The following is a 24,367-nucleotide window of genomic DNA, read 5'->3' as shown; positions in this document are numbered from 1 at the left end:
ACTTTCTGTTTGCGTAGTCTTTCTAAGTACCAGAAACATCCACTAGGGGGCAAATAACACCATTGCACACAATGAAAATCCAATTGAACCCTTGTAATAAAATAATCTGTTACCTTCTAACAGGATGGCAGCACAGTAAGAGTATGGGTTAGTGAAATGTTTAGGGTTAAGGTTAGATTTTTGGGTTAGGGTTAGGGTAAGAGTATGGGTTAGTGTTAGGTTTAGGGTTAAGGTTAGGTTTTTGGGTTAAGGTTAGGGTTAGGGTAAGAGTATGGGTTAGTGTTAGGTTTAGGGTTAAGGTTAGGTTTTTGGGTTAGGGTTAGGGTTAGGGTAAGAGTATGGGTTAGTGTTAGGTTTAGGGTTAAGGTTAGGTTTTTGGGTTAAGGTTAGGGTAAGAGTATGGGTTAGTGAAAGGTTTAGGGTTAAGGTTAGGTTTTTGGGTTAAGGTTAGGGTAAGAGTATGGGTTGGTGTTAGGTTTAGGGTTAAGGTTAGGCTTTTTGGGTTAAGGTTAGGGTTAGGGTAAGAGTATGGGTTAGTGTTAGGTTTAGGGTTAAGGTTAGGTTTTTGGGTTAAGGTTAGGGTAAGAGTATGGGTTAGTGTTAGGTTTAGGAAAATAGGATTTTGAATGTTACTTCGTGCGTGTGCCTGTACGCGTGCGCCTGTACGCGTGGGCCTGTACGCGTGGGCCTGTACGCGTGCGCCTGTACGCGTGGGCCTGTACGCGTGGGCCTGTACGCGTGTGCCTGTACGCGTGGGCCTGTACGCGTGGGCCTGTACGCGTGGGCCTGTACGCGTGCGCCTGTACGCGTGGGCCTGTACGCGTGGGCCTGTACGCGTGTGCCTGTACGCGTGGGCCTGTACGCGTGGGCCTGTACGCGTGGGCCTGTACGCGTGTGTGTTTTACTGATGGAGCAATTCAAAAGTTCAAAAGTAGTTCATCCCGAGTTTTAAGTTAGGCCTTGGAAAGTGTTCTCCTTCCCCATGTTTATTGACATCTCTGTCTGTCCTCTTTCTCTGCTCTCTCTGTCTGGAGATTGACACCGGACGTCAGTGTGGATGCGTGTTGTAATATACAATGGCCACCAGATGGCGAATTCTCACCACTGACAAGTGCTTTCCAACCATTTCCCAGGAGAACTTCAATGCGTTCTAAACGGCACCCAATTCCCTATATAGTGCACTACTTTTGACCAGAGCTCTATGGGCCCTGCTCAAAAGTAGTGCACTATATAGGGGATTTTGTGTAATTTGGAAAGGATTGGCCTCCTAGAGAGCTAATGTGTGTGTTAGGATAGGGTTTGAGCAAAACCCTGCACACTACATATCAGCTGTCACAGTTAAGAGGTGAGTAGTGACAGGGACAGTGTATCTGCCAGGGGACAGGGAAAGTGTAACTTCCAGGGGACAGGGATGACAGTCCACATGGATGACAGGGTACAGGGACAATGTAACTGCCAGGGGACAGGGATGACAGGGGACAGGAATGAGGAGACAGGGATGACATGGATGACAGGAGACAGGGATGACATGGGATGACAGGAAGCAGGGATGACCGCTTTGAGTACCTCAGTTGGTAGAAAAGTGCTATATAGATCCAGTGTATTATTATTAATGGTGAACGAGGCATAAGGGAGGGAGACGGTCACTATGCACATGCTGAGTAACTTTGCTTGTTACCTGAAGACTTGTGTTAGTACTCAGAGCTAGGCGTTTAGCTCAGTCTCATGTAAAGACAGTCACGTTAGTAATTTAGCTCCAGAGTGATTTACAGCAATGAGTACATACATTTTCTTTCTCTCATACTGGCCCCCCATGGGAATTGAACTCACTGGTGTTGGAAACTCCATTCTCTACCAACTGAACCAAGGATATAGCTCACCAGCTGAGGTTGTGACACCAGGAATTAAAGAGTGTAGCGAATTCGGGGGGCATTTTCTACCAAGAATGAACATACTCTGGATACAATGAGTACATACATTTTCTTTCTCTCATACTGGCCCCCCATGGGAATTGAACTCACAACCCTGGTGTTGGAAACTCCATTCTCTACCAACTGAGCCAAGGATATAGCTCACCAGCTGAGGTTGTGACACCAGGAATTAAAGAGTGTAGCGAATTCGGGGGGCATTTTCTACCAAGAATGAACATACTCGCCGATGCCGACCCCGTATCGAATCCCCACACGGCTGCTGTATTCAGCCTTGAATGGTTTTTAATGCTTTCTTGTCCTTACCGTGACAATCTGAGAGTAGAAAAGCATCGGGCTTCATCCGACACACCTCGTTCCTCTCAGCCTGTGAATCTGTCACCATCCTCCTCCAGAATGTTTTATTATGGAAAACCTGTCTCTTCCTGTCAAACCCCTCGCCCTCTTCAGGATTCACATTTATAGAAGGGGAGCCTAAATGTGTTAAACAATATTTAACTCCTGTGGTGGCTATGCTTTTCTCAAATAAGACAAATGGCTTAATTTATAAATATAATATCAAGTTCACATCGAAAACCTAATGTTGCCGAAATTGTTTTCATTGTAAATCAAGGAAGTAACTGAAGACACAGAATTGGAGGAAGACGTGAGAATGACAAATATACTCTAATTGTTTTAAATCAGTACACAAGGCACACAAGCAGGAACATTACATAGTTTATACAATGGAGCATTGAAAGTCTGACAATAATTGATCAAAATGTAATTAGAGAATTCAGCTAAGGGATTTTGTGCCCAGAGTAATTTAAGGGGACAATACTTTTGAAACCACAGAGGAACAAACAATTGAACACAAATAATTACAATTATATATAATTAACTGATAATGAAGAATGATTGATCCCTGGCTCCATAAGGAACAGAAGACGGAGCTGACTGAGGGTCAGCAGGGAACAGGTGTGGAGGTCATGAACAGAGGCACAGCCGGACACAGGTGTGGAGGTCATGAACAGAGGCACAGCCGGACACAGGTGTGGAGGTCATGAACAGAGGCACAGCCGGACACAGGTGTGGAGGTCATGAACAGAGGCACAGCCGGACACAGGTGTGGAGGTCATGAACAGAGGCCCAGCCGGACACAGGTGTGGAGGTCATGAACAGAGGCCCAGCCGGGCACAGGTGTGGAGGTCATGAACAGAGGCACAGCCGGGCACAGGTGTGGAGGTCATGAACAGAGGCCCAGCCGGGCACAGGTGTGGAGGTCATGAACAGAGGCCCAGCCGGGCACAGGTATGGAGGTCATGAACAGAGGCCCAGCCGGGCACAGGTGTGGAGGTCATGAACAGAGGACCAGCTGGTGGTGGAGTAGTCCGTACAGGAGTGGAGTACAGAGGCCCAGGTGGTGGAGTAGCCCGTACAGGAGTGGAGGACAGAGGCCCAGGTGATGGAGTAGCCCGTACAGGAGTGGAGGACAGAGGCCCAGGTGGTGGAATAGCCCGTACAGGAGTGGAGGACAGAGGCCCAGGTGGTGGAGTAGCCCGTACAGGAGTGGAGGACAGGGGACTGACTGATGCAGCTGTGGACTGGATGCTGGTAGAGGGGGTGACAGTAGCCCGTACAGGAGTGGAGGACAGGGGACTGACTGATGCAGCAGTGGACTGGATGCTGGTAGAGGGGGTGACAGTAGCCCGTACAGGAGTGGAGGACAGAGGCCCAGGTGGTGGAGTAGTCCGTACAGGAGTGGAGTAGAGGCCCAGGTGGTGGAGTAGCCCGTACAGGAGTGGAGGACAGGGGTCTGACTGATGCAGCTGTGGACTGGATGCTGGTAGAGGGGGTGACAGTAGCCCGTACAGGAGTGGAGGACAGGGGACTGACTGATGCAGCTGTGGACTGGATGCTGGTAGAGGGGGCGAAAGGTGACAACAAGAGGCAGAGCTTTCTCCAGCACTGGAACAAGAGGCAGAGCTTTCTCCACCACTGGAACAAGAGGCAGAGCTTTCTCCAGCACTGGAACAAGAGGCAGAGCTTTCTCCAGCACTGGAACTATCAGGTCCTGAACTTCCACAAGCGCCACAAAGCCCTCATCATCCTCCTCTTGGACATCAGGATCACCTGTCTCCAGTTCCTCAATAGCAGCCTTGATCGAAGAGGTACCCCAAACCTATCAGCTCACCTAAAGAAGAAAAAAAAACTGACAAAAATATATGACAATACACAGGACTGAGAATGGAATAATTCTATAATAACATTTCACAAAGAGAAATGTGTTGCTGTTTGTATTCAATATAAAAACTGCATTAGATTATTGATTACATTTAAATGATATTGCCATTACCAGTATATTAGTGTGGAACAATGTAAGGAACCATATGTTCCAACTGAAGACCTTCCTACTGCAGAATGTGGGCAATGCAGCTTAACCTGCCAGAGTTTCCTGGGCATCGAGAGCAGCAGAGGACGGGCAAAGTACCTCTCCATCTCTACTGGGCTGCAGATGGTGGTGGAGGGTTGGTCACACCACATTTTGTCAACCCTGGAAAAGACCATCTCTGGAATCCCATTCCCGACCACCTGAACAATGACTTGGACATCCACTTATGATCCAAACAGGCTACATGCGTTGCTATCCCTTGGGAAGGCATACTTCTCTCCCTGAAATTAAAAGACAACATCCCCACACAATAAATAATGTATTAATGTTATCATTCCCCAATATCACGAGACATACTGTGTAGGTCTAGTACATCACTATACATACTTCAAATACAGGCTGGAAGGGCTGAAAAGTAGAACTATTCATTTAATTAGATCAATAAACACCATCAAAATACGATCCTTTGTTTGTCATTAATGAACATAATAACTCCAAATTAGTATGAAAATAGTGGGGTTAACAGACTATTTTGATAGTCAGGGTAATCGGACGTTAAACTAGCTAACGTTACTTCGATACTGCAGTTTACTAGCGCGTTAGACAGCGTTACTGTAGCTAACGTTACACTGTAAATATTGTTTACCGAACCGTGCTAACATATTACCGTAGCCTAATACACTGATCTTACCAGCTAGATATTCCGATCGATGATGATGATCAATGAAAACAGCAGACAACAAAAAAATTGTAGTTAACGTTACTTCAGAAAATAAAGATAATTCGCGAACAAATTACCTGAGGAAATATATTTTTCCATTGTTCTCTTCTAGCGTTTAAAGGTCCCGCTATAGCTCATGTTACTTCAGAAAATAAATTAAACTCGCGAACAAAATTACCTGTAAGGAAATACACTTTCCATTGGCCTCTTGACTAGAGTTTAAAGATCCCGCCATAGTTCTATCCTCATTGGTCAATTATTGGTTGCACTGACGTCTCGGATTGGTTGGCGAGTACAATTCTTGGTTACGTCTTGGTTGCAGACGGCGATATGATTGGTTGTCGCAACCAGAAATATCCTCGACCCACTGTTGTCACACGGGACCAGTCAAAATAAACAACTTGTCACAGAGGGCAGCACTGCAGAGAGAGAGAGAGAGAGAGAGAGAGAGAGAGAGATGTGTATGTATATATATATATATATATATATATATATATAGGTTAATTCAATTATATATAGGTCATCACATATGTTTATTTTGGGTGGTATATATATGACATTTGTAATGTCTTTATTGTTTTGAAACTTCTGTATGTGTAATGTTTACTGTTAATTTTTATTGTTTATTTCACTTTTGTATATTATCTACCTCACTTGCTTTGGCAATGTTAACACGTTTCCCATTCCAATAAAGCCCCTTGAATTGAATTGAGACAGGAGAGAGAGAAGAGAGCGAGCTAAAGAGGTGCAGTGCTAGCTGTGCCACTAGAGATTCTTGATTCGATGCGGCGCACAATTGGCCCAGCGTCATCCGGGTTAGGGGAGGGTTTGGCCGGCAGGGATGTCCATTCCCCATTGTGCACCAGCTTCTGTGGCGGGCCGGGCGCAGTGCACGCTGACACTGTCGCCAGGTGTATGGTGTTATCTCCGACACATTGGTGCTTCCGGTTGGTTGGGTTGTGTTTCGAAGGTCGCATGGCTCTCGACCTTCACCTCCGAGGCCGTACAGGAGTTGCAGCGATGAAACAAGACTGTAACTACCAATCGGATACCACGAAATTGGGGAGAAAAAGGGGTAAAAAAATAACTATTATAAAAAAAAATGAAAGCTTGATTATCAGCTGAAAGTAGCAGCAGCTTATTTTTATGAGATTGCTATGCAGCACCATGCACTGTGCAGCTTGGAGCTGCCCAACACACACACTCTTTGATGCATTCTGATTCATCTCAAAGGGATAAATAACTGAATAATGTACAGTGCATTCAGAAACTATTCAGACCCCTTTCCTTTTTCCACATTTTATGTTACAGCCTTATTCTAAAATGTATCAAATACATTTTTTTTCTCATCAATCCACACACAATACCCTATAATGACAAAGTGAAAACCGCAATCGGGGAAGAAGGGCCTTGGTCAGCGAGGTGACACTCTACATTATATTCCATGTGAGTTCAAGATGGCGCCGACAGAGGTGGTCGCCTCGCTTTTAAGAAACTATGCAGCATTTTATTTGTTTATGTATTATTTGTTACATTGTTAGCCCAGAAAATCTTAAGTGTTATTACATACAGCCGGGAAGAACTATTGGATACAAGAGCGACGTCAACTTATCAACATTACGACCAGGAATACGACTTTCCCAAAGAGGATCCTTTGTTCGAACCTCCACCCTGGACATTGCATCTAATCCCAAAACAACGTTGTCGCCGCAGGAGAGGCAGATGGAGAGGCCTCCTGGTCAGACTTAGAAGGCGAGCACACAATCCACCGCTTCCAAGCATATTACTTGCCAATGTCCAGTCTCTAGACAACAAGGTGGACGGAATTAGGGCACAAGTTGCCTTCCAGAGAGACATCAGATATTGTAACATTCTCTGTTTCACGGAAACATGGTTCACTCGACTCAGTACAACCACCGGGTTAATTCATGCGTCGCGCCGACAGAAACAAACATCTCTCTGGTAGGAAGAAGGGCGGGGGTGTATGCCTCTTGATTAACGACTCATGGTGTAATAATAACATACAGGAACTCAAGCCCTTTTGTTCACCTGACCTAGAATTCCTTAGAATCAAAATGCCGACCGCATCATCTCCCAAGAGAATTGTCTTAGATTATAGTCACAGCCGTGTACATCACCGGGTAGCCTTAGACAATAATGTCGACGTATACGCTGACTCGGTGAGTGAATTTATTAGGAAGTGCATTGGAGATGTTGTACCAACTGTGACTATTAAAACCTTCTCTAACCAGAAACCGTGGCTTTATGGCAGCAATCGCGCAAATCTGAAAGCGTGAACCACCGCATTTAATCATGGCAAGGCGACTGGAAACATGGCCGAAATACAAACAGTGTAGTTATTCCCTCCGCAAGGCAAACAAACAAGGAAAGCGTCAGTATAGAGACAAAGTAGAGTCGCAATTCAACGGTTCAGACACGCGACGTATGTGGCAGGGTCTACAGACAATTACAGATTACAAAAAGAAAACAATCTTTGTCGCGGACATCGACGTCCTGCTCTCAGACAAATTAAACAACTACTTTGCGCGCTTTGAGGACAATACAGTGCCACCGACACGGCCCGCTACCAAAGATTGTGGGCTCTCCTTCTCCGTGGCCGACGTGGGTAAAGTAATTAAACGTGTTAACCCTTGCAAGGCTGCCAGTCCAGACGGCATCCCTAGCCGCGTCCTCAGAGCATGTGCAGACCAGCTGGCTGGTGTGATAATGGACACATGCTTCAAGATGGCCACCATTGTTCCTGTTCCCAAGAAAGCTAAGGTAACTGAACTAAATTACTATCGCCCCGTAGCACTCACTTCTGTCATCATGATGTGCTTTGAGAGACTAGTCAAGGATCATATCACCTCCACCCTACCTGGTAACCTAGACTCACTCCAATTTGCTTACCGCCCCAATAGGTACACAGACGATGCAATCGCCATCCCACTGCACACTGCCCTATCCCATCTGGACAAGAGGAATACCGATGTAAGAATGATGTTCATTGACTACAGCGCAGCATTCTACACCATAGTACCATTAAAACTCATCATTAAGCTTGAGACCCTGGGTCTTGATCCTGCCCTGTGCAACTGGCACCTTGACTTTCTGACAGGCCGCCCCCAGGTGGTGAAGGTAGGAAACAACATCTCCACCCCACTGATCCTCAAAACTGGGGCCCCACAAGGGTATGTTCTCAGCCCTCTCCGGTACTCCCTGTTCACCCATGACTGCGTGGTCATGCACGCCTCCAACTCAATCATCAAGCTTGCAGACAACACAACAGTGGTAGGCTTGATTACCAACAACAATGAGACAGCCTACAGGAAAGGAGGTGAGGGCCCTCGAAGTGTGGTGTCAGGAAAATAACCTCTCAATCAACGTCAACAAAACAAAGGAGATGATCGTGGACTTCAGGAAACCGCAGAGAGAGCACAACCCCCATCCACATCAACGGGACAGTAGTGGAGAAGGTGGAAAGATTTAAGTTTCTTGTACGGCAACTGCACCGCCCTCAACCGCTAGGCACTCCAGAGGGTAGTGCGGTCTGCACAACGCATCACCGGGGGCAAATTACCTGCCCTCCAGTACACCTACAGCACCCAATGTCACAGGAAAGCCAAAAAGATCATCAAGGACAATAACTACCCGAGCCACTGTCGGTTCATTCCGCTATCATCCAGAAGGCGAGGTCAGTACAGGTGCAACACAGCTGGGACCGAGAGACTGAAGAACAGCTTCTATCTCAAGGCCCTTAGACTGTTAAAGAGCCAACACTAACAGAGCGGCTGCTGCCAACATACAGACTCAAATCACTGGCCACTTAAATAAATGGATTTAATAAAGGTATCACTAGTCACATTAAATAATGCCACTTTAATGTTTAAATATCCTACATTACTCATCTCATATGTACAGTTGAAGTCGGACGTTTACATACACTTAGGTTGGAGTCGTTAAAACTAGTTTTTCAAAGACTCCACACATTTCTTGTCAACAAACTATCATTTTGGCAAGTCGTTCTGGACATCTACTTTGTGTTTACAGACAGATTATTTCACTTGAATTCACTGTATCACAATTCTAGTGGGTCAGAAGTTAACATACACTAAGTTGACTGTGCCTTTAAACAGCTTAGATTCCAGAAAATTATGTCATTGCTTTAGAAGCTTCTTATAGGCTAATTGACATAATTTGAGTCAACTGGAGGTGTACCTGTGGATGTATTTCAAGGCCTAACTTCAAACTCAGTGCCTCTTTGCTTGACATCATGGGAAAATCAAAAGAAATCAGCCAAGACCTCAGAAAAAAAGTTGTAGACCTCCACAAGTCTGGTTGCACATTTTGAGTGTTCCTTATTTGTTAAGTAAAAAACGGAGCACAGAAAAACGGAATCAACAAAGGCAATGCTACCAAATACTAATTGAGTGTATGTAAACATCTGACCCACTGGGAATGTGATAAAATAAATAAAAGCTGAAATAAATCATTCTCTTTACTATTATTCTGACATTTCACATTCTTAAAATAAAGTGGTGATCCTAACTGACCTAAGACAGGGATTTTTTACTAGGATTAAATGTCAGGAATTGTGAAAACTGAGTTTACACGTATTTGGCTAAGGTGTACGTAAACTTCTGATATCAACTGTATATATTGTATTTTATACCATCTTGCCTATGCCGCACAGCCATGGCGCATCCATATATTTATATGTACATATTCTTATTCCATTCCCTTACATTGTGTGTATAAGGTAGTCATTGTGAATTTGTTAGATTACTTGTTAGATATTATTGCACTGTTGGAACTAGAAGCACAAGCATTTCGCAACGCTCACATTAACATCTGTTTACCAAGTGAATGTGAGCAATACAATTTTATTTTATTTGACCAGAATAGAAAGAGGAGTGGGAGGCCCCGGTGCACAACTGAGCAAGAGGACAAGTACATTAGAGTGTCTAGTTTGAAAAACAGACACCTCACAAGTCCTCAACTGGTCGCTTCATTAAATACTACCCACAAAACACCAGTCTCAACGTCGACGGTCTAGAGGCAACTCTGGGATACTGGCCTTCTAGGCGGAGTTCCTCTGACCAGTGTCTGTGTTTAGTTGCCCATCTTAATCTTTTATTTTTATTGGCCAGTCTGAGATATGGCTTTTTCTTTGCAACTCTGCCTAGAAGGCCAGCATCCCGGAGTCACCTGTTGACGCAGAGACTGGTGTTTTGCAAGTACTATTTATTGAAGCTGCCAGTTGAGGACTTGTGAGGCATCTGTTTCTCAAATTAAAAGTATAATTGAAACTTGTTCTAAAAACATTATTTAATCACCTTTCAATAACCTATCATTTCCGTTCTCAGAACGTTAATGAAAACTTTCCGGAAACCATAGTAAGACGTTATCAGAACCTCCCTGCAACCTAAAATTGAACGTTGCCAGAACAGGTGAAATTTTCACTTCAGTTTTCAGAACATTCAGTTTCACCGGCCAGGAAACGTATAGCTTCGTTCCCAGAACCAATGGGAAACCAAAAACGTATGTTGCCACAAATTCCGAGGAACCAAATCCAAATGTGCTAGCTGATTCAAGATTTGCCTCTTATCTTGCCTTTTTCTTGGGTTTAAATGTGTTTAATAAACCCATTTAATCATAGCTGAATATCGCACAGAAGCCTTGACTGACTAGATGTTTAAATGCAGGCAGTATTGAATGTAATGATTTCCTAACATTATTTTCCTGTATGTCCAACTCCCACCCATGAATTTCTCGACATCCTTATTTGGGCGGAGAACGTCTTGAATGCATGTGCAATTTCGTTGAAAAGGCGTGAGATGGGTGTGGCTTCCCCACACATATCCAATGAAACCCCATTCATCTGTGGAAAGGGGCGAGGCCGCAGAGGGAAACCCTTGCAGTCTGTGGACGGGAGTTGGTGGAGGGGGCGGGGTTATGAGACGGAAGTGTCTAACTGACTGGTCCAGCTGTCATCGACTAGAAGAGACCATTCGCACCGGCTGACTTGGAAATGCAGAAAATGGAAAAAAGCTGAAATATGGCAACATCTAGGAACCATAAGGACATGACGACAATTTAGAGGTACATAATGCACGACCTAGAATGAGTTTCATAAATGTAATGTCATACCAGAGAATTGCACTCAGGTTTGTACTCGTAGTTTGGAATTGCTAAATTATGATGACAACGATTGGTGCTAAGCTATGACATTGAACACACAGGACACGAAACCGACGAGGTCGTTTAAAGATACACATACCATTTAATACCAATATTACCGCAGATCCAGCCCGTGTATCGCTGTAGGTGGAATTTTGGGATACATTTAATTTCTAGTCGACATTGTTGCTTATCTGCGTCGATTGCTCGCTAGATCGGCAACAATGTATCTACTGTGGTAGCTTGTCGGCTATAACCGTAGCAGATTTTATACAGGGAACTAGGCTACCCTAGATTCAGAACAGACAAGAGACGTCATCAGTATTTGCTTTAAATGGTCGCGTCGGAGTTGGTCATTGGAGAAAAAAATTAATCTAGATATTCGGTAGGTGTTGGTGTATTTACCTTACTTATAACGCGCGGACATAGACACACTACACTGCATATAGACCGCATATAGATAAACACTGATAATCGCAATGTGTTTGATTGACAGGGCACATGGAGCCCAACGCAGCAGCTGTTAGCTTGCTAGCCACATAACGACCTTTGGGAAGTGAAACGTCAAGTAACAGTGTAGCCAGCCTGCCTGGTTGGTGCTATGTGCTTCTACCACATCGAACCCACGCAGCTTAACTCGAGTGTTTTCTGTTGCGGCTTGTTAGTGCTACTGCTATGCTTAGTCTGTGTAATTTTATCATGTAGCCTTGGCCTACCGTGGCTGAGCGAGTCAATGATTTCTTCTCATTGAGTTACATCACAGGACTAGCAGGCTGCAGTTGCAGCAAAGTCACTGCAGTTGGCGAGGCTGGTGTTGTTTTGGAAGGCCTGTAGGCTCAAATTGTGGTGGGACAGCCTTTGTATTTATGGCCTCAATCCTCCCTCTCTCTCCCTCCCCGCTCTCCCCCACATCCCCCTTTCTCGCTCATGCCTTCACTCCTCACCTCCCCCTCACCCACTTTTCCCCCTTCTCTCCCTCACTTCTCTCCTTTCTCATGTTAAACAGTAGGAAATAGGCCTAGAAGACACTGAGATAAGAACCAAGTTAAGGAGGAAACATTGGCTTTACCCCAGGATTCATAAATGGACGACTACGGCTTCGGAGTCCTGGTGAAGAATAACTGCAGTGGCAACAAATCTGCTTTCCCCGTGAGGATCCCTCACCTCCAACCCCAACCCTCCCACCTCAATCACCCCGCCAACCCCCCCAGCCCCCCTTCATTCATCAATAGTACCTCGGCCACCAATGGAGGAGGTAGCGCCTGGCTGTTCCCCTCCGTAACACCCCACAGTAACATGCAGGATGAGATCCTTGACTCCGACAAGGCCAAAGCCCTGGACCTACAGGAGAAGGCCCAGCCGCAGGCCCTCTCCCCTGGGCAGCAAGAGGCCAGAGGTGGCCTAGGGGAGCTAGATGGGTCTCTACCTGAGGACTGCTCCATGGAGAAGGGCTCATTGGAGAGCAGTGGTGGGAAGGAGAAGCTTACGGGTGGGATGGACTCTCCTCCGGTGCTGGGGGGGTTTGACTACCAGGACAGCCTGGGGATGGCGACGTCTGGAGCCCAGTCCACCACCACTACCTCCTCCCTGACCTCCTTCAACAACTGGTCCCCGGCCGTACCCTCCAACCCCTCCCCCGTGGTCAGTGAGGACGTTGGGAGCGGGTTCTTTGGCCCGGCTGGTTCCAACGCTAACGGACCCCCGATGCTTTTCCAGAACTTCTCCCACCACGCCGGGCCCGGCTTCGGAGGGGTGGGGGGTAGCTTCTCCCCCCAGATTGGCCCTGTCTCCCAGCACCACCCTTCTCCACACCCCCACCACTACCATCCCCACAACCAGGGGGTCCCCCCGCAGCACCGCCGTTCCCCAGCTTCTCCCCACCCTCCCCAGCCCTCCTTCCCCCCTCACCCCCACCGCTCTGGAGCTTTCACCCAGCTGCCCCACCTGGCCCCAGCCCAGTCAAAACCCCCCTCCCCTTGGGGCAGCTACCAGAGCCCTGCCCCCTCCACCCCCACTTCCACGTCCTGGAGCCCTGGAGTGGGGTACGGTGGCTGGGGAGGGTCACAGGGGGTCCGAGAGTACCGCAGGGGCCTCAACGGAGGGGTGACGGCCCTCAACTCCATCTCACCACTAAAGAAGTCTTTCCCCAACAACCAGGTACTCTTCCAGCTAGTTATACTGCACAGCTCCCGTTGAACAACCAGGTACTCTTCTAGCTAGTTATACTGCACACCTCCCGTTGAACAACCAGGTACTCTTCTAGATAGTTATACTGCACACCTCCCGTTGAACAACCAGGTACTCTTCCAGCTAGTTATACTGCACACCTCCCGTTGAACAAGCTGGCACTGTGCTATCTAGTTATACTGCACCCCTCCCGTTGAACAAGCTGGCACTGTGCTAGCTAGTTATACTGCATCCCTCCCGTTGAACAAGCTGGCACTGTGCTAGCTAGTTATACTGCACCCCTCCCGTTGAACAAGCTGGCACTGTGCTAGCTAGATATACAGCACACCTCCAATTGAACAAGCTGTCACTGTGCTAGCTAGATATACAGCACACCTCCAATTGAACAAGCTGGCACTGTGCTAGCTAGATATACTGCACACCTCCAATTGAACAAGCTGGCACTGTGCTATCTAGTTATACTGCACCCCTCCCGTTGAACAAGCTGGCACTGTGCTAGCTAGTTATACTGCATCCCTCCCGTTGAACAAGCTGGCACTGTGCTAGCTAGTTATACTGCACCCCTCCCGTTGAACAAGCTGGCACTGTGCTAGCTAGATATACAGCACACCTCCAATTGAACAAGCTGGCACTGTGCTAGCTAGATATACAGCACACCTCCAATTGAACAAGCTGGCACTGTGCTAGCTAGATATACAGCACACCTCCAATTGAACAAGCTGGCACTGTGCTAGCTAGATATACAGCACACCCCCAATTGAACAACTGGTACTGTACTAGCTAGATATACCTCGCACCTCCAATTGAACAAGCTGGCACTGTGCTAGCTAGATATACAGCACACCTCCAATTGAACAAGCTGGCACTGTGCTAGATATACTGCGCCCCTCCCGTCGAACAAGCTGGCACTGTGCTAGCTAGATATACAGCACACCTCCAATTGAACAAGCTGGCACTGTGCTAGATATACTGCGCCCCTCCCGTTGAACAAGCTGGCACTGTACTAGATATACAGCACACCTCCAATTGAACAAGCTGGCACTGTGCTAGATATACTGCGCCCCTCCCGTTGAACAAGCTGGCACTGTACTAGATATACAGCACACCTCCAATTGAACAAGCTGGCACTGTGCTAGATATACTGCGCCCCTCCCGTTGAACAAGCTGGCACTGTACTAGATATACAGCACATCATACCTGCTAAGACTGGATGTCCCAAAGGCCTCAGACTGATGAGTAGCTTAACCATAATCATAATGACCTACAATTTAACTAGTCAATTATTTTCCTTCATTTAAATGTTTTGCCAAACTCATTGTGCTTGATTTAGTTGGTTATGATATAATTTATTCACGCCTACAGCTAATCCAGTTAATACTGTTTTCTATTGAGCCTTAATATAAACCGCCTGTTATGCACATCAATGGTACAATCACATGGCACTATCCCACATGTACTGCATGGTACAGTCCTACAGAACATTTTCCTGTCTTCCAGGTTCCCTCTCAGAAGTATCTTCGTAACAACTCTGGGTTCAACCACAAGCCTTGGATGGAAGACAGCATGAGTCGCACTGACAGCTTCCCTTTCCAGGTGAGTACAGAGATGAGCCAACTGTAGAGGGGAAAGTATATTCATCCACTCTTACAGGACAATGAAAGTGGAGTTAAAACATGCTTTTATATTGTTAAAACCAACACATGACGCCTTGTTGAGGCCTTTTCAATTATGCACAATACAGTACACATCAAAGTAAATAAGAGCAAATATGATCTAGTTACGAGAGTCTAGTAAGTAGAGAATCTGATAACATCAATCAGGCCAACTAAATGATTCAGCTCACATGTAAGTAACTCTGTATTATTGGATAAGTAGACTTATACATCTGTCATTGTGGTGGTAAGCGAATGCCAGGATGAGGCCTATTCCGGTAATGTGTTCATCCAAAATGGCACAATATTCCCTGTATAGTGCACTACTTTTAACCAGAGCCTGGTCAGAAGTAGTGCACTATATATAGGTAATAGGGTGCCATTTGGGATGGAAACCCCAGTCTTCTGTCCTTGTTAGAGATGCAGCGCGTTAGAGATGCCACAATGCCTGTATGACAAATGTTGGCATACTGTCATCTCACTTCTGCAGGCTTTGGCCCTGTTTGAAAATTGCAGATCTGATATGACCTGGATTTGCATAAATCTATCTATCTATCTATCTTTCCAGTCACATACAGATCAGTGATTACTTCAAGGAATGGATTAATTGAAAAAATAATCACTGTTTATCTACTTTTTTGTTGTTTTTTCTTCCCCTTTATTTAACCAGGTAGGCTAGTTGAGAACACCTTTATTTAACCAGGTAGGCTAGTTGAGAACACCTTTATTTAACCAGGTAGGCTAGTTGAGAACACCTTTATTTAACCAGGTAGGCTAGTTGAGAACAAGTTCTCATTTACAACTGCGACCTGGCCAAGATAAAGCAAAGCAGTGCGACACAAACAACAACAGAGTTACACATGGAAGGGGCATGACAGGGGCAGGGCCATGTGATACAAAGCAGTAGATTATCTACATCTGTAGATATCTCTGTAGAATCAGATAAATAGATTTAGTCTGTATTGTAGTTGATAAGCGTCACCACAGAACTTCTCCATGGACGGGTATCTGTTTAGAGGGTCTTAAGTACCAGGACAACACAGGTATCATCTATTATCAAAGCAAAACTTTGTCAAGGGTCTAGATTAGAACCTACCACCTCTGGGTTCTAGAGTCAGAATGGTTCTATTTTCCTGTTCTTACATAAAACACCGCAGGCTAATCATCGTGTTCCCTGTCTCTGTGTCTCTCAGCAGGAGAGAACCCGTTCCTTTGATGGCTTCAGCATGCACTCCCTAGAGAACAGTCTGATTGATATTATGAGGGCTGAACAGGATTCCTTGAAAGGTGAGTTTCTCTGTTTCACAGAGTATGAAAAGACACCCTGGGCCTGAATTCACAAAGCATCTCAGAATAAGAGTGATGTTCTTGAATCAGTTTTCTCTTTTAGAAAATAAGAAATATGATTATATGGTCAGGGGGGGGACCTGATCATAGATCAGCAGTCCTACTCTGAGATGCTTTGTGAATATAGGCCCTGGTATTCTGGAATACTCCAAACAATGAGAGAATATTAGCTGGACATACAGTAATGGCATGTTTTTAATGTAGAGCTAGATGATTGATGTCAGAATGATGTGACTGGTTGGTGAAATGGCTGCTTAGCTCAAATCGCTGCACCAACACAAGTGTGGTTGTACTGGATACTCATAAAAGATGATACTCGTTGATGTCAAGTCTTTTCAAAGACATATCCTTCTGAGTTCCTGAGCTGCAGTAGAGCAGAGTAGTGGAAACACAGACACATTTAAGACTGAGTCCTCTGAGTGGTGGGAGTACTGAGCAATACTCTTCTGTCTTAACCTGCTCAATCTCACACACAAAGCTACCTGTTAAAGTACCTCTATGCTGGCACTTTCATCTCTGCTCCACTCTCTATTCTCTCCAACAACATGAATTAAACATGACGTTTTGTCGCATCACATTTCTGAAGACACATTTTTTTGCTAAGACTGTCACTATGTTAATGTAGGCCAGTCGATCCACCCTGATTATGCTCTAATTTCCCCTCTCTGATCACGTCTCACAATCGGTTGGCTGTTAAGTCAGAGTTCTCTGGATGCTTTGATGGTTCTGCTGCTCATCTCAATTCTCATTCTCCTCAGTACATCACAGAACAGCTACAGTTGTTAGAATATCTTGGCTGTATGGAGTTAGAATGCGGTGGCCGGGTGGAGTTAGAATGCGGGGGCCGGGTGGAGTTAGAATGCGGGGGCCGGGTGGAGTTAGAATGCGGGGGCCGGGTGGAGTTAGAATGCGGGGGCCGGGTGGAGTTAGAATGCGGGGGCCGGGTGGAGTTAGAATGCGGGGGCCGGGTGGAGTTAGAATGCGGGGGCCGGGTGGAGTTAGAATGCGGGGGCCGGGTGGAGTTAGAATGCGAGGGCCGGGTGGAGGTAGAAGGCAAAATACTATGCGTATTCTAACTGACTTCTGTCTGTTTCTCTCCAGGTCGCTATGGTTTCTCTCACCAGGGCGGAGACATGTCTTTGCCCATGAATGGTATGGAAATGTTACTTTACCTCAATACTATAAAGTTTATAGCTTTTTCAGTCATTCACAGTAGTGGTAGTAAATTGGATGCGATTTGTTCATGGGATTTAGATTATTTTGTAACCCTGTGCTGTTAAGAGTTGGTATGAAGGTTGTTGTCTCTTGTTTTACATGCAGCTAGGAGCTATGGCAGACGACGAGGTAATGCTAAACCCAAAATGTCTTCATGTTTTAGCTTCCATCATATCATTATTTGCAAAGCCTCGATTACGTCTGGTTTGGCATCGCTGTGTACTGTTTCAGATATGTTTTCCTCCCGACTCTGACTGTTCACTAGGTCTGAACCTGCAGAGGAAGACTTAAGTCCCCAGGGAGGATTTGAAATGAGTCTTTTTCTTTTTTTTACATCAAAATAAAATGTATTAATTCAATCCAAATTCTATAAGCCTGGTAGAGTTCCAGGTCATCTGTGTTGCGGTCGTGCTGACTGACCGTCTCACAGATTGCTATATTAACAACCAACACTTGTGGTTGGTATGAGAGCTACAGCAAAAAAGAAGATGACCTGACAGGATTGTAGACTGCCTGTTTCCTGCTGGGCTTTTGTGACGTGGCTGTGGTGGCTTGCCACTGGCCTTTAACAAAGCATTATGTTGCAAGTGCTTGAGGAAATTGTGGTTGGTTTCATGATCATACTTCTCATTTGTCTTCACAATAACATTTATTTGGGTCAAATCTTACCCTTTTTCCAAAACTGAGTCAAACGGAGCTGAGCAGAGCTATACCAAGCTGGCCTGGTTAAACATTCACAATAATTGCTGGAAAGGACAATGTGTAAATGAAATATCGGAGTCGGCACAGTATGGTTTGGAAAATTATAACCACAAATGGGTGCAAAGTGGCCAAATAAATCCAGGGTGTCTGGGTTAGTATGGTTTGAGTATCTATTTCTCTCCGCTCTCCAGGTCACTCTAACCTGTTCCCCATGGGGGACGAGCACTCCTTCGGAGAGGATGAGTCAGGTGACCAGGGACTTCCTGGTTTAGGATCCGCCCACTGTTTCCCGCAGCTCAACGGAGAGCGAGTGGAGAGATACTCACGCAAGGTGTTTGTGGGAGGACTGCCCCCCGATATAGACGAAGGTATTGATCAATTAACAGAATATTGCACCTTCTACAATGTTGTTTTAGGATTATAAACAATGGTTTGAGAGGCATCTCTGTTTTCTATGGTAATGGGCCCTGACATATGATGTCATAGAGGCTTAGAGGCTGTGGACCACCATTGCAGGTTCCTGAAGAGCCTGTGTAGTTGACTAGCTTTGACTCTTTCATTCTCAGATGAGATCACCGCCAGTTTCCGCCGGTTTGGTCACCTGTTTGTCGATTGGCCCCACAAAGCTGAGAGCAAGTCCTATTTCCCACCCAAAGGTGAGTATGATATGGTCACATTGGCCAGGGAATACTCGGTGCCCTGGTAATGAAGGGAATACTCGGTGCCCTGGTAATGAAGGGAATACTCGGTGCCCTGGTAATGAAGGGAATACTCGGTGCCCTGGTAATGAAGGGAATACTCTGTGCCCTGGTAATGAAGGGAATACTCGGTGCCCTGGTAATGAAGGAAATACTCGGTGACCTGGTAATGAAGGGAATACTCGGTGACCTGGTAATGAAGGGAATACTCGGTGACCTGGTAATGAAGGGAATACTCGGTGACCTGGTAATGAAGGGAATACTCGGTGCCCTGGTAATGAAGGGAATACTGGTAATGAAGGGAATGCCCTGGTAATGAAGGGAATACTCTGTGCCCTGGTAATGAAGGGAATACTCTGTGCCCTGGTAATGAAGGGAATACTCGGTGCCCTGGTAATGAAGGGAATACTCGGTGCCCTGGTAATGAAGGGAATACTCGGTGCCCTGGTAATGAAGGGAATACTCGGTGCCCTGGTAATGAAGGGAATACTCGATGCCCTGGTAATGAAGGGAATACTCGGTGCCCTGGTAATGAAGGGAATACTCGGTGCCCTGGTAATGAAGGGAAATAGATGAAGGTCATGAGAGTACTGAGTGTTTTCTTTCCCCTCTTAAGGTTATGCATTCTTGCTGTTCCAAGACGAGAGCTCTGTCCAGGATTTGATTGATGCCTGTATCGAGGAGGATGGCAAGCTCTACCTCTGTGTCTCCAGCCCCACCATCAAGGACAAGCCTGTGAGTGGAGCTTTACGTGTGTGTGTCTGGCTAGTGTGAGACAGTCTGTCTGAGTCTCCCACACACCCAGGCAGTATTTAAAAATGTTTTTAACTGTAATTAAACTTCTTGGTTGGAGTTGTCTGCCTCCTTGTCAGTCTAGCACTGCTGGTATAAATAGTTGTGAGATTTCCCCAGTCCACCCCCCTAGTTCTGCCCAGTCCACCCCCCTAGTTCTGCCCAGTCCACCCCCCTAGTTCTGCCCAGTCCACCCCCCCTAGTTCTGCCCAGTCCACCCCCCCATGGTTCACATCTAGTTGTATGGACATTGAAAGAGTTTTACAGACGTTATATGGATTTTGTTACAGCCTTTTCTATATGTTATTTGAGTGTTAAATGGGTGTTATCTGAATGTTGTCTGGCCATGCCTGTGTGTTCCTCTAGGTCCAGATCCGTCCCTGGAACCTGAACGACAGTGACTTTGTGATGGACGGCTCTCAGCCTCTGGACCCCAGGAAGACCATCTTCGTAGGGGGGGTGCCACGTCCTCTACGCGCAGGTACTGGACTGTGTTTCTGTGAGGAATGGTGGGGTGGAATGGGGTGAGAGAGTGAAAGAGCTAAAGACCCTGAGCTACAGTCGTAATGCCTAGGCTTTAGCTCAGCAGGCTAACGCTGTCTGACAGACCCAGTCAGCCACATCATCAGCCTATATGTGTTAATGTTCCAGTGGAGCTGGCCATGATAATGGATCGTCTGTATGGAGGAGTGTGTTACGCTGGAATCGACACAGACCCTGAGCTGAAGTACCCTAAAGGAGCGGGCCGTGTGGCATTCTCCAATCAGCAGAGCTACATCGCTGCTATCAGCGCTCGATTCGTTCAGCTGCAGCACGGCGAGATCGACAAACGGGTGAGTCAATCTGGTCTGTGGTAGTTTAGCGGAGCCACATACGCCGTGCGTTTTGTCCAGGAGAAGAACCATAGAGACCTCACGCACACAATAGCTAAGCTACAAAATGGAGCTAGGTCTGAGCTTCTCCCCACGAGTTTCTCTTGTCTCATTCCATCTGGGTATGTTTCATCTCCTCCCTCCCTCTTTCCCCTTCTGTCCTTCCCCTTTCCCCCAGGTGGAAGTGAAGCCATACGTGCTGGATGACCAGCTGTGTGATGAGTGCCAGGGGACACGCTGTGGGGGGAAGTTCGCTCCCTTCTTCTGCGCTAACGTCACCTGTCTCCAGTACTACTGTGAGTACTGCTGGGCCGCCATCCACTCCCGGGCCGGACGAGAGTTCCACAAGCCACTGGTCAAGGAGGGGGGCGACCGGCCCCGACACATATCCTTCAGGTGGAACTAGGGCGGGGGCGGGGGAGGGGCTATGTTGTAGAAAATAAATGCACTTTTCTTTTTTCTGGTTCCTATTTAGTTTGGAAAATTAATTTAAAAGCTTAATTTAATCTTTATTTTTTTAATCAGACCTTCTCAGAACAGTAAATGCTAAGAAGGACAACTAAGTGAATGAAATCCCGTTTTGAATTTAAGTTAAGGTGTGCATGAGTACTTGGATGCATTATTAGATATGAGAAGAAATGTTTCTTCTGACTTGACTGTACTTTCTTTTCTCACATTAGCTGGCAAAGCTGCTTACATTTGTTGTCAAGAGTAACATATAACATTTGAGTGAGGTATGTGCTGCACCTCAATCAGTATATTAACTAGGACAGTTGTGTGTTAAAGGGTACACTTATTTTTGTTAATTTACGCATGCAGAATTAGGTTGATATTTGTATCGTTAACCAAAGTTTGAGAGTAACTGGTCGGGTTAAAGTTCAATAGTCAAAGAAAACCACTGAAAACATTACAAAAGGGCAGACTGACCGACAATTCCCTTCATCATAAATAAACTGTTCAGAATACATGCAGGATTATTTAAGAAAATATTATCCTCTCGGGACTGGCAGCGATTACTGGCATGTGTTTCTAGATCATGGTTTTAAATGGACTCTTTGTAGCCAAAATGGGCAAACCAAAGATTGGCCTAAAAACAAGTGATCAACGGCAGTTGATTATCTGAGGGGTTTAAGGACTGTAAGACTCCATTTTCAGGTTCAGAAGGTCAGGAAGGCTAGTGCTGTTTTAAGTTGTTGAATTGTGGAGAGAGGGGAGAAACTGTCTTTGGAAAGACAGGTTTCAGCTGATAGACTACAGCCCTAGCTGTCTAGGCAGGGATCAGGTATTGGCAGTAGTATTAGCTCACTTTATATTGTCAGGGATATTAGCACTGGATGCTAACATGCTAATATTGTAGTACTAGTAGGAATTCACAGTACAGTGGTAGCTAGCTACAGTGTTCCCTGAGTATGTAGCCTGGTCGTGGCCTGTATGTGCTTCAGTGTTGAACCAACTCCTCTGCCTATCCTTGTCCAGCTAATTAACACAGAGAGTTGGCTAAAGCACAGACAGACTGGACAACCAGGCTAGTCTCATGGTGATCTGATGCACTCTCTCTCCCATGACTGGAGTGTAGAGGAAATAGATCCAAACTGAGGCGAATGGATACGCTAGTGGATCCTTGCTGTGGAGGATGAATACGTTAGTAGCTGGACACTCTGAAGAACTTACTGTCACAGAGATAAAGATATTATTTTATACATGGCCTGCTGATTTTTGTACAGTGTTTTATAGCTGATTATTTTGTCATGAACATATAAATTTATTATGCACTACTTTTCTAAATATTTTTTTCAATAGTCGTTTTAGGCACATTTTTCATAAGATGATAACTCCTTTTGCAATACCTCATTTTTTTTCCACTTGATGAGAAATAATTTTGTACCTTTGTTACTAAGAGATCTGCATTTATTGTAAAACTTAATTTAAAAAGAGAAAATTAATGATATTAATATAATTTTCAATTTAGCTTTTTATATATTTAAGTGCTGGTAAATCTTAAATTGTCTGGTCCATTGGTGTGATTGTGTAAAGGAAAGATAAACAGCCAGACTACAGATGGTTAGCCAATCGTGTACAGACTTCTCTTTCATAATAATAAACCATAAGTACTGGATCTTAAGGCATGACGAGACCTTTCTAAACTTATTTTGATAGTCTTGAAACATATATATTCAGCTTGTAGTGGGCAAGGAAAATCTAGATGGCATTTTTTGACATGGGTGGATGAGTAAACCCTTATTCCCTTGTATCATCAGAGAGAATGATGACCGGTGTTCTAAAAACTAGATTCTCTATCTGGAACTACCTGAAGGTTCCAGAACGTTCCAGTTATTCTATGCATGCATGACGTAATACAGAATAACAACATGACTATTGGCTAGTGTTAATGCAGGAAACTATTGTAATGCGCTAGACAGCTTTCCTTTTTGTTTTGAGTTTTTAGTTCTCTCTTTCAGATCACCTCCTAATATCTGGCTTCTCTTTCTCTCCTCAAGTCTGCATCCCTCGCAGGCAGGCAGGCAGGCAGATGCACGCAGACAGACAGGCAGACGCACGCAGACAGACAGACAGGCAGGCAGGCAGGCAGACAGGATACCAGAGTGATAACACTTATACGAGTTTAGCCATATAGACAACACTTCCTAAAAGAGACTTGATCACTCCACCCCTGTGATGTGGCTTTGGGACATAGACTTGAATGTAATTCATGTTGCAAGTTAACTTTGAGCGCTTATGTGCAATCCTTCTTTCCTAAAACAGTTTCTCTCATTCTGCAATGTAAACCCATATAAACCATGTAAACATTAAAACAGGATTATTTTTTTCAGTCTACTATTCATGCTGGTGTCTGCAAAGCGAAATGTTCTACTAATATATAAATATATATATATATGTGAATTTATTTTTAAACATTTGTTTTGTGCTTATTCAATGATTTTGCTACTACCATGCTACTGTGATTGAGAAAACATTGTATATACTAGGCTGGTGATGTATTTTGTTATATTCTCAATTGAAATGTAACACTTTCATTTGGATCAGATTTTTCTATTTTTTTGGGGTGATGTGTTAAACTTGTTGATGTCTAGGTTTTCTAATTGCTGTATTGTGCATCACATTCAGAGGAATAATGTCTGTTAGTATTACTTGATTGCGAAACATGCCAATAGTTTTTAATGGTATGTTGGGAAGGTTGTATTTATTGATATACCTTTTTTACTTGAGACATCATCTTGATTTTTATTATGTCATTTCACATTTATAAGTTTGTACCCCCCCCCCCACACACACACACACACTTATGTTGTGCTAATTAAAGATGTCAGTTTTATAGTTGGTTTGTAGAACTGAAGTAAAAAACCGATCTAATGTCCTATAATCATCTGCAGCCAACTATGTAGAACTGTATGCAGACAGCATTTGAAGTATGTGAATTGTGAGATGTTGAAAGAATAAAACTCTGCTGTGAGGAGAAGTGGTTGTGGTCAGTTTCTTGAGGAAAGCAAGGCATGTGTGTTGCTGAAAGTGTACATGTGCTGGAAATGGACAAATGTGCACCGGGTTTGTTTTTTTCTCCCCGGTACATTCCTTTTGTAACCCTGCACCCAAATATGAATGACTATTTGACTCCTGCACTACAACACCTCATTCTGTTACTAAAGTGGACACTTAACTCCACTCATGTATTTAAAAACATTG

General features: G+C 45.1%; 1 protein-coding gene across 4 annotated transcripts; it reads left to right on the top strand.

Moving 5' to 3' along the window:
* Positions 1-10,979: 10,979 nt before the first annotated feature.
* Positions 10,980-24,140, top strand: LOC139390676 (cytoplasmic polyadenylation element-binding protein 4-like). Of its 4 annotated transcripts, none has more exons than XM_071137961.1 (12): positions 10,980-11,122; positions 12,207-13,357; positions 14,885-14,980; positions 16,236-16,326; positions 17,488-17,538; positions 17,707-17,730; positions 18,495-18,671; positions 18,870-18,959; positions 19,618-19,736; positions 20,160-20,274; positions 20,445-20,626; positions 20,844-21,280. In XM_071137961.1, exons 2-12 carry the CDS (start codon positions 12,284-12,286, stop codon positions 21,069-21,071), a joined length of 2,247 nt encoding a protein of 748 aa, XP_070994062.1. In that variant the 5' UTR covers positions 10,980-11,122; positions 12,207-12,283; the 3' UTR covers positions 21,072-21,280. The 4 variants fall into 4 exon arrangements, with proteins under 4 accessions (XP_070994062.1, XP_070994061.1, XP_070994064.1 ...); XM_071137960.1 differs by having other exon boundaries at positions 16,233-16,326; XM_071137963.1 differs by lacking the exon at positions 17,707-17,730 and having other exon boundaries at positions 16,233-16,326; positions 20,844-24,140.
* The last annotated feature ends 227 nt before the right edge of the window (positions 24,141-24,367 follow it).

The sequence above is a fragment of the Oncorhynchus clarkii genome, chromosome 31 (assembly GCF_045791955.1).
Source record: "Oncorhynchus clarkii lewisi isolate Uvic-CL-2024 chromosome 31, UVic_Ocla_1.0, whole genome shotgun sequence".
Classification (NCBI taxonomy): domain Eukaryota; kingdom Metazoa; phylum Chordata; class Actinopteri; order Salmoniformes; family Salmonidae; genus Oncorhynchus; species Oncorhynchus clarkii.
The sequence above is the reverse complement of the archived record's forward strand: the minus strand, read 5'-3'. Positions and strand labels throughout refer to the sequence as shown.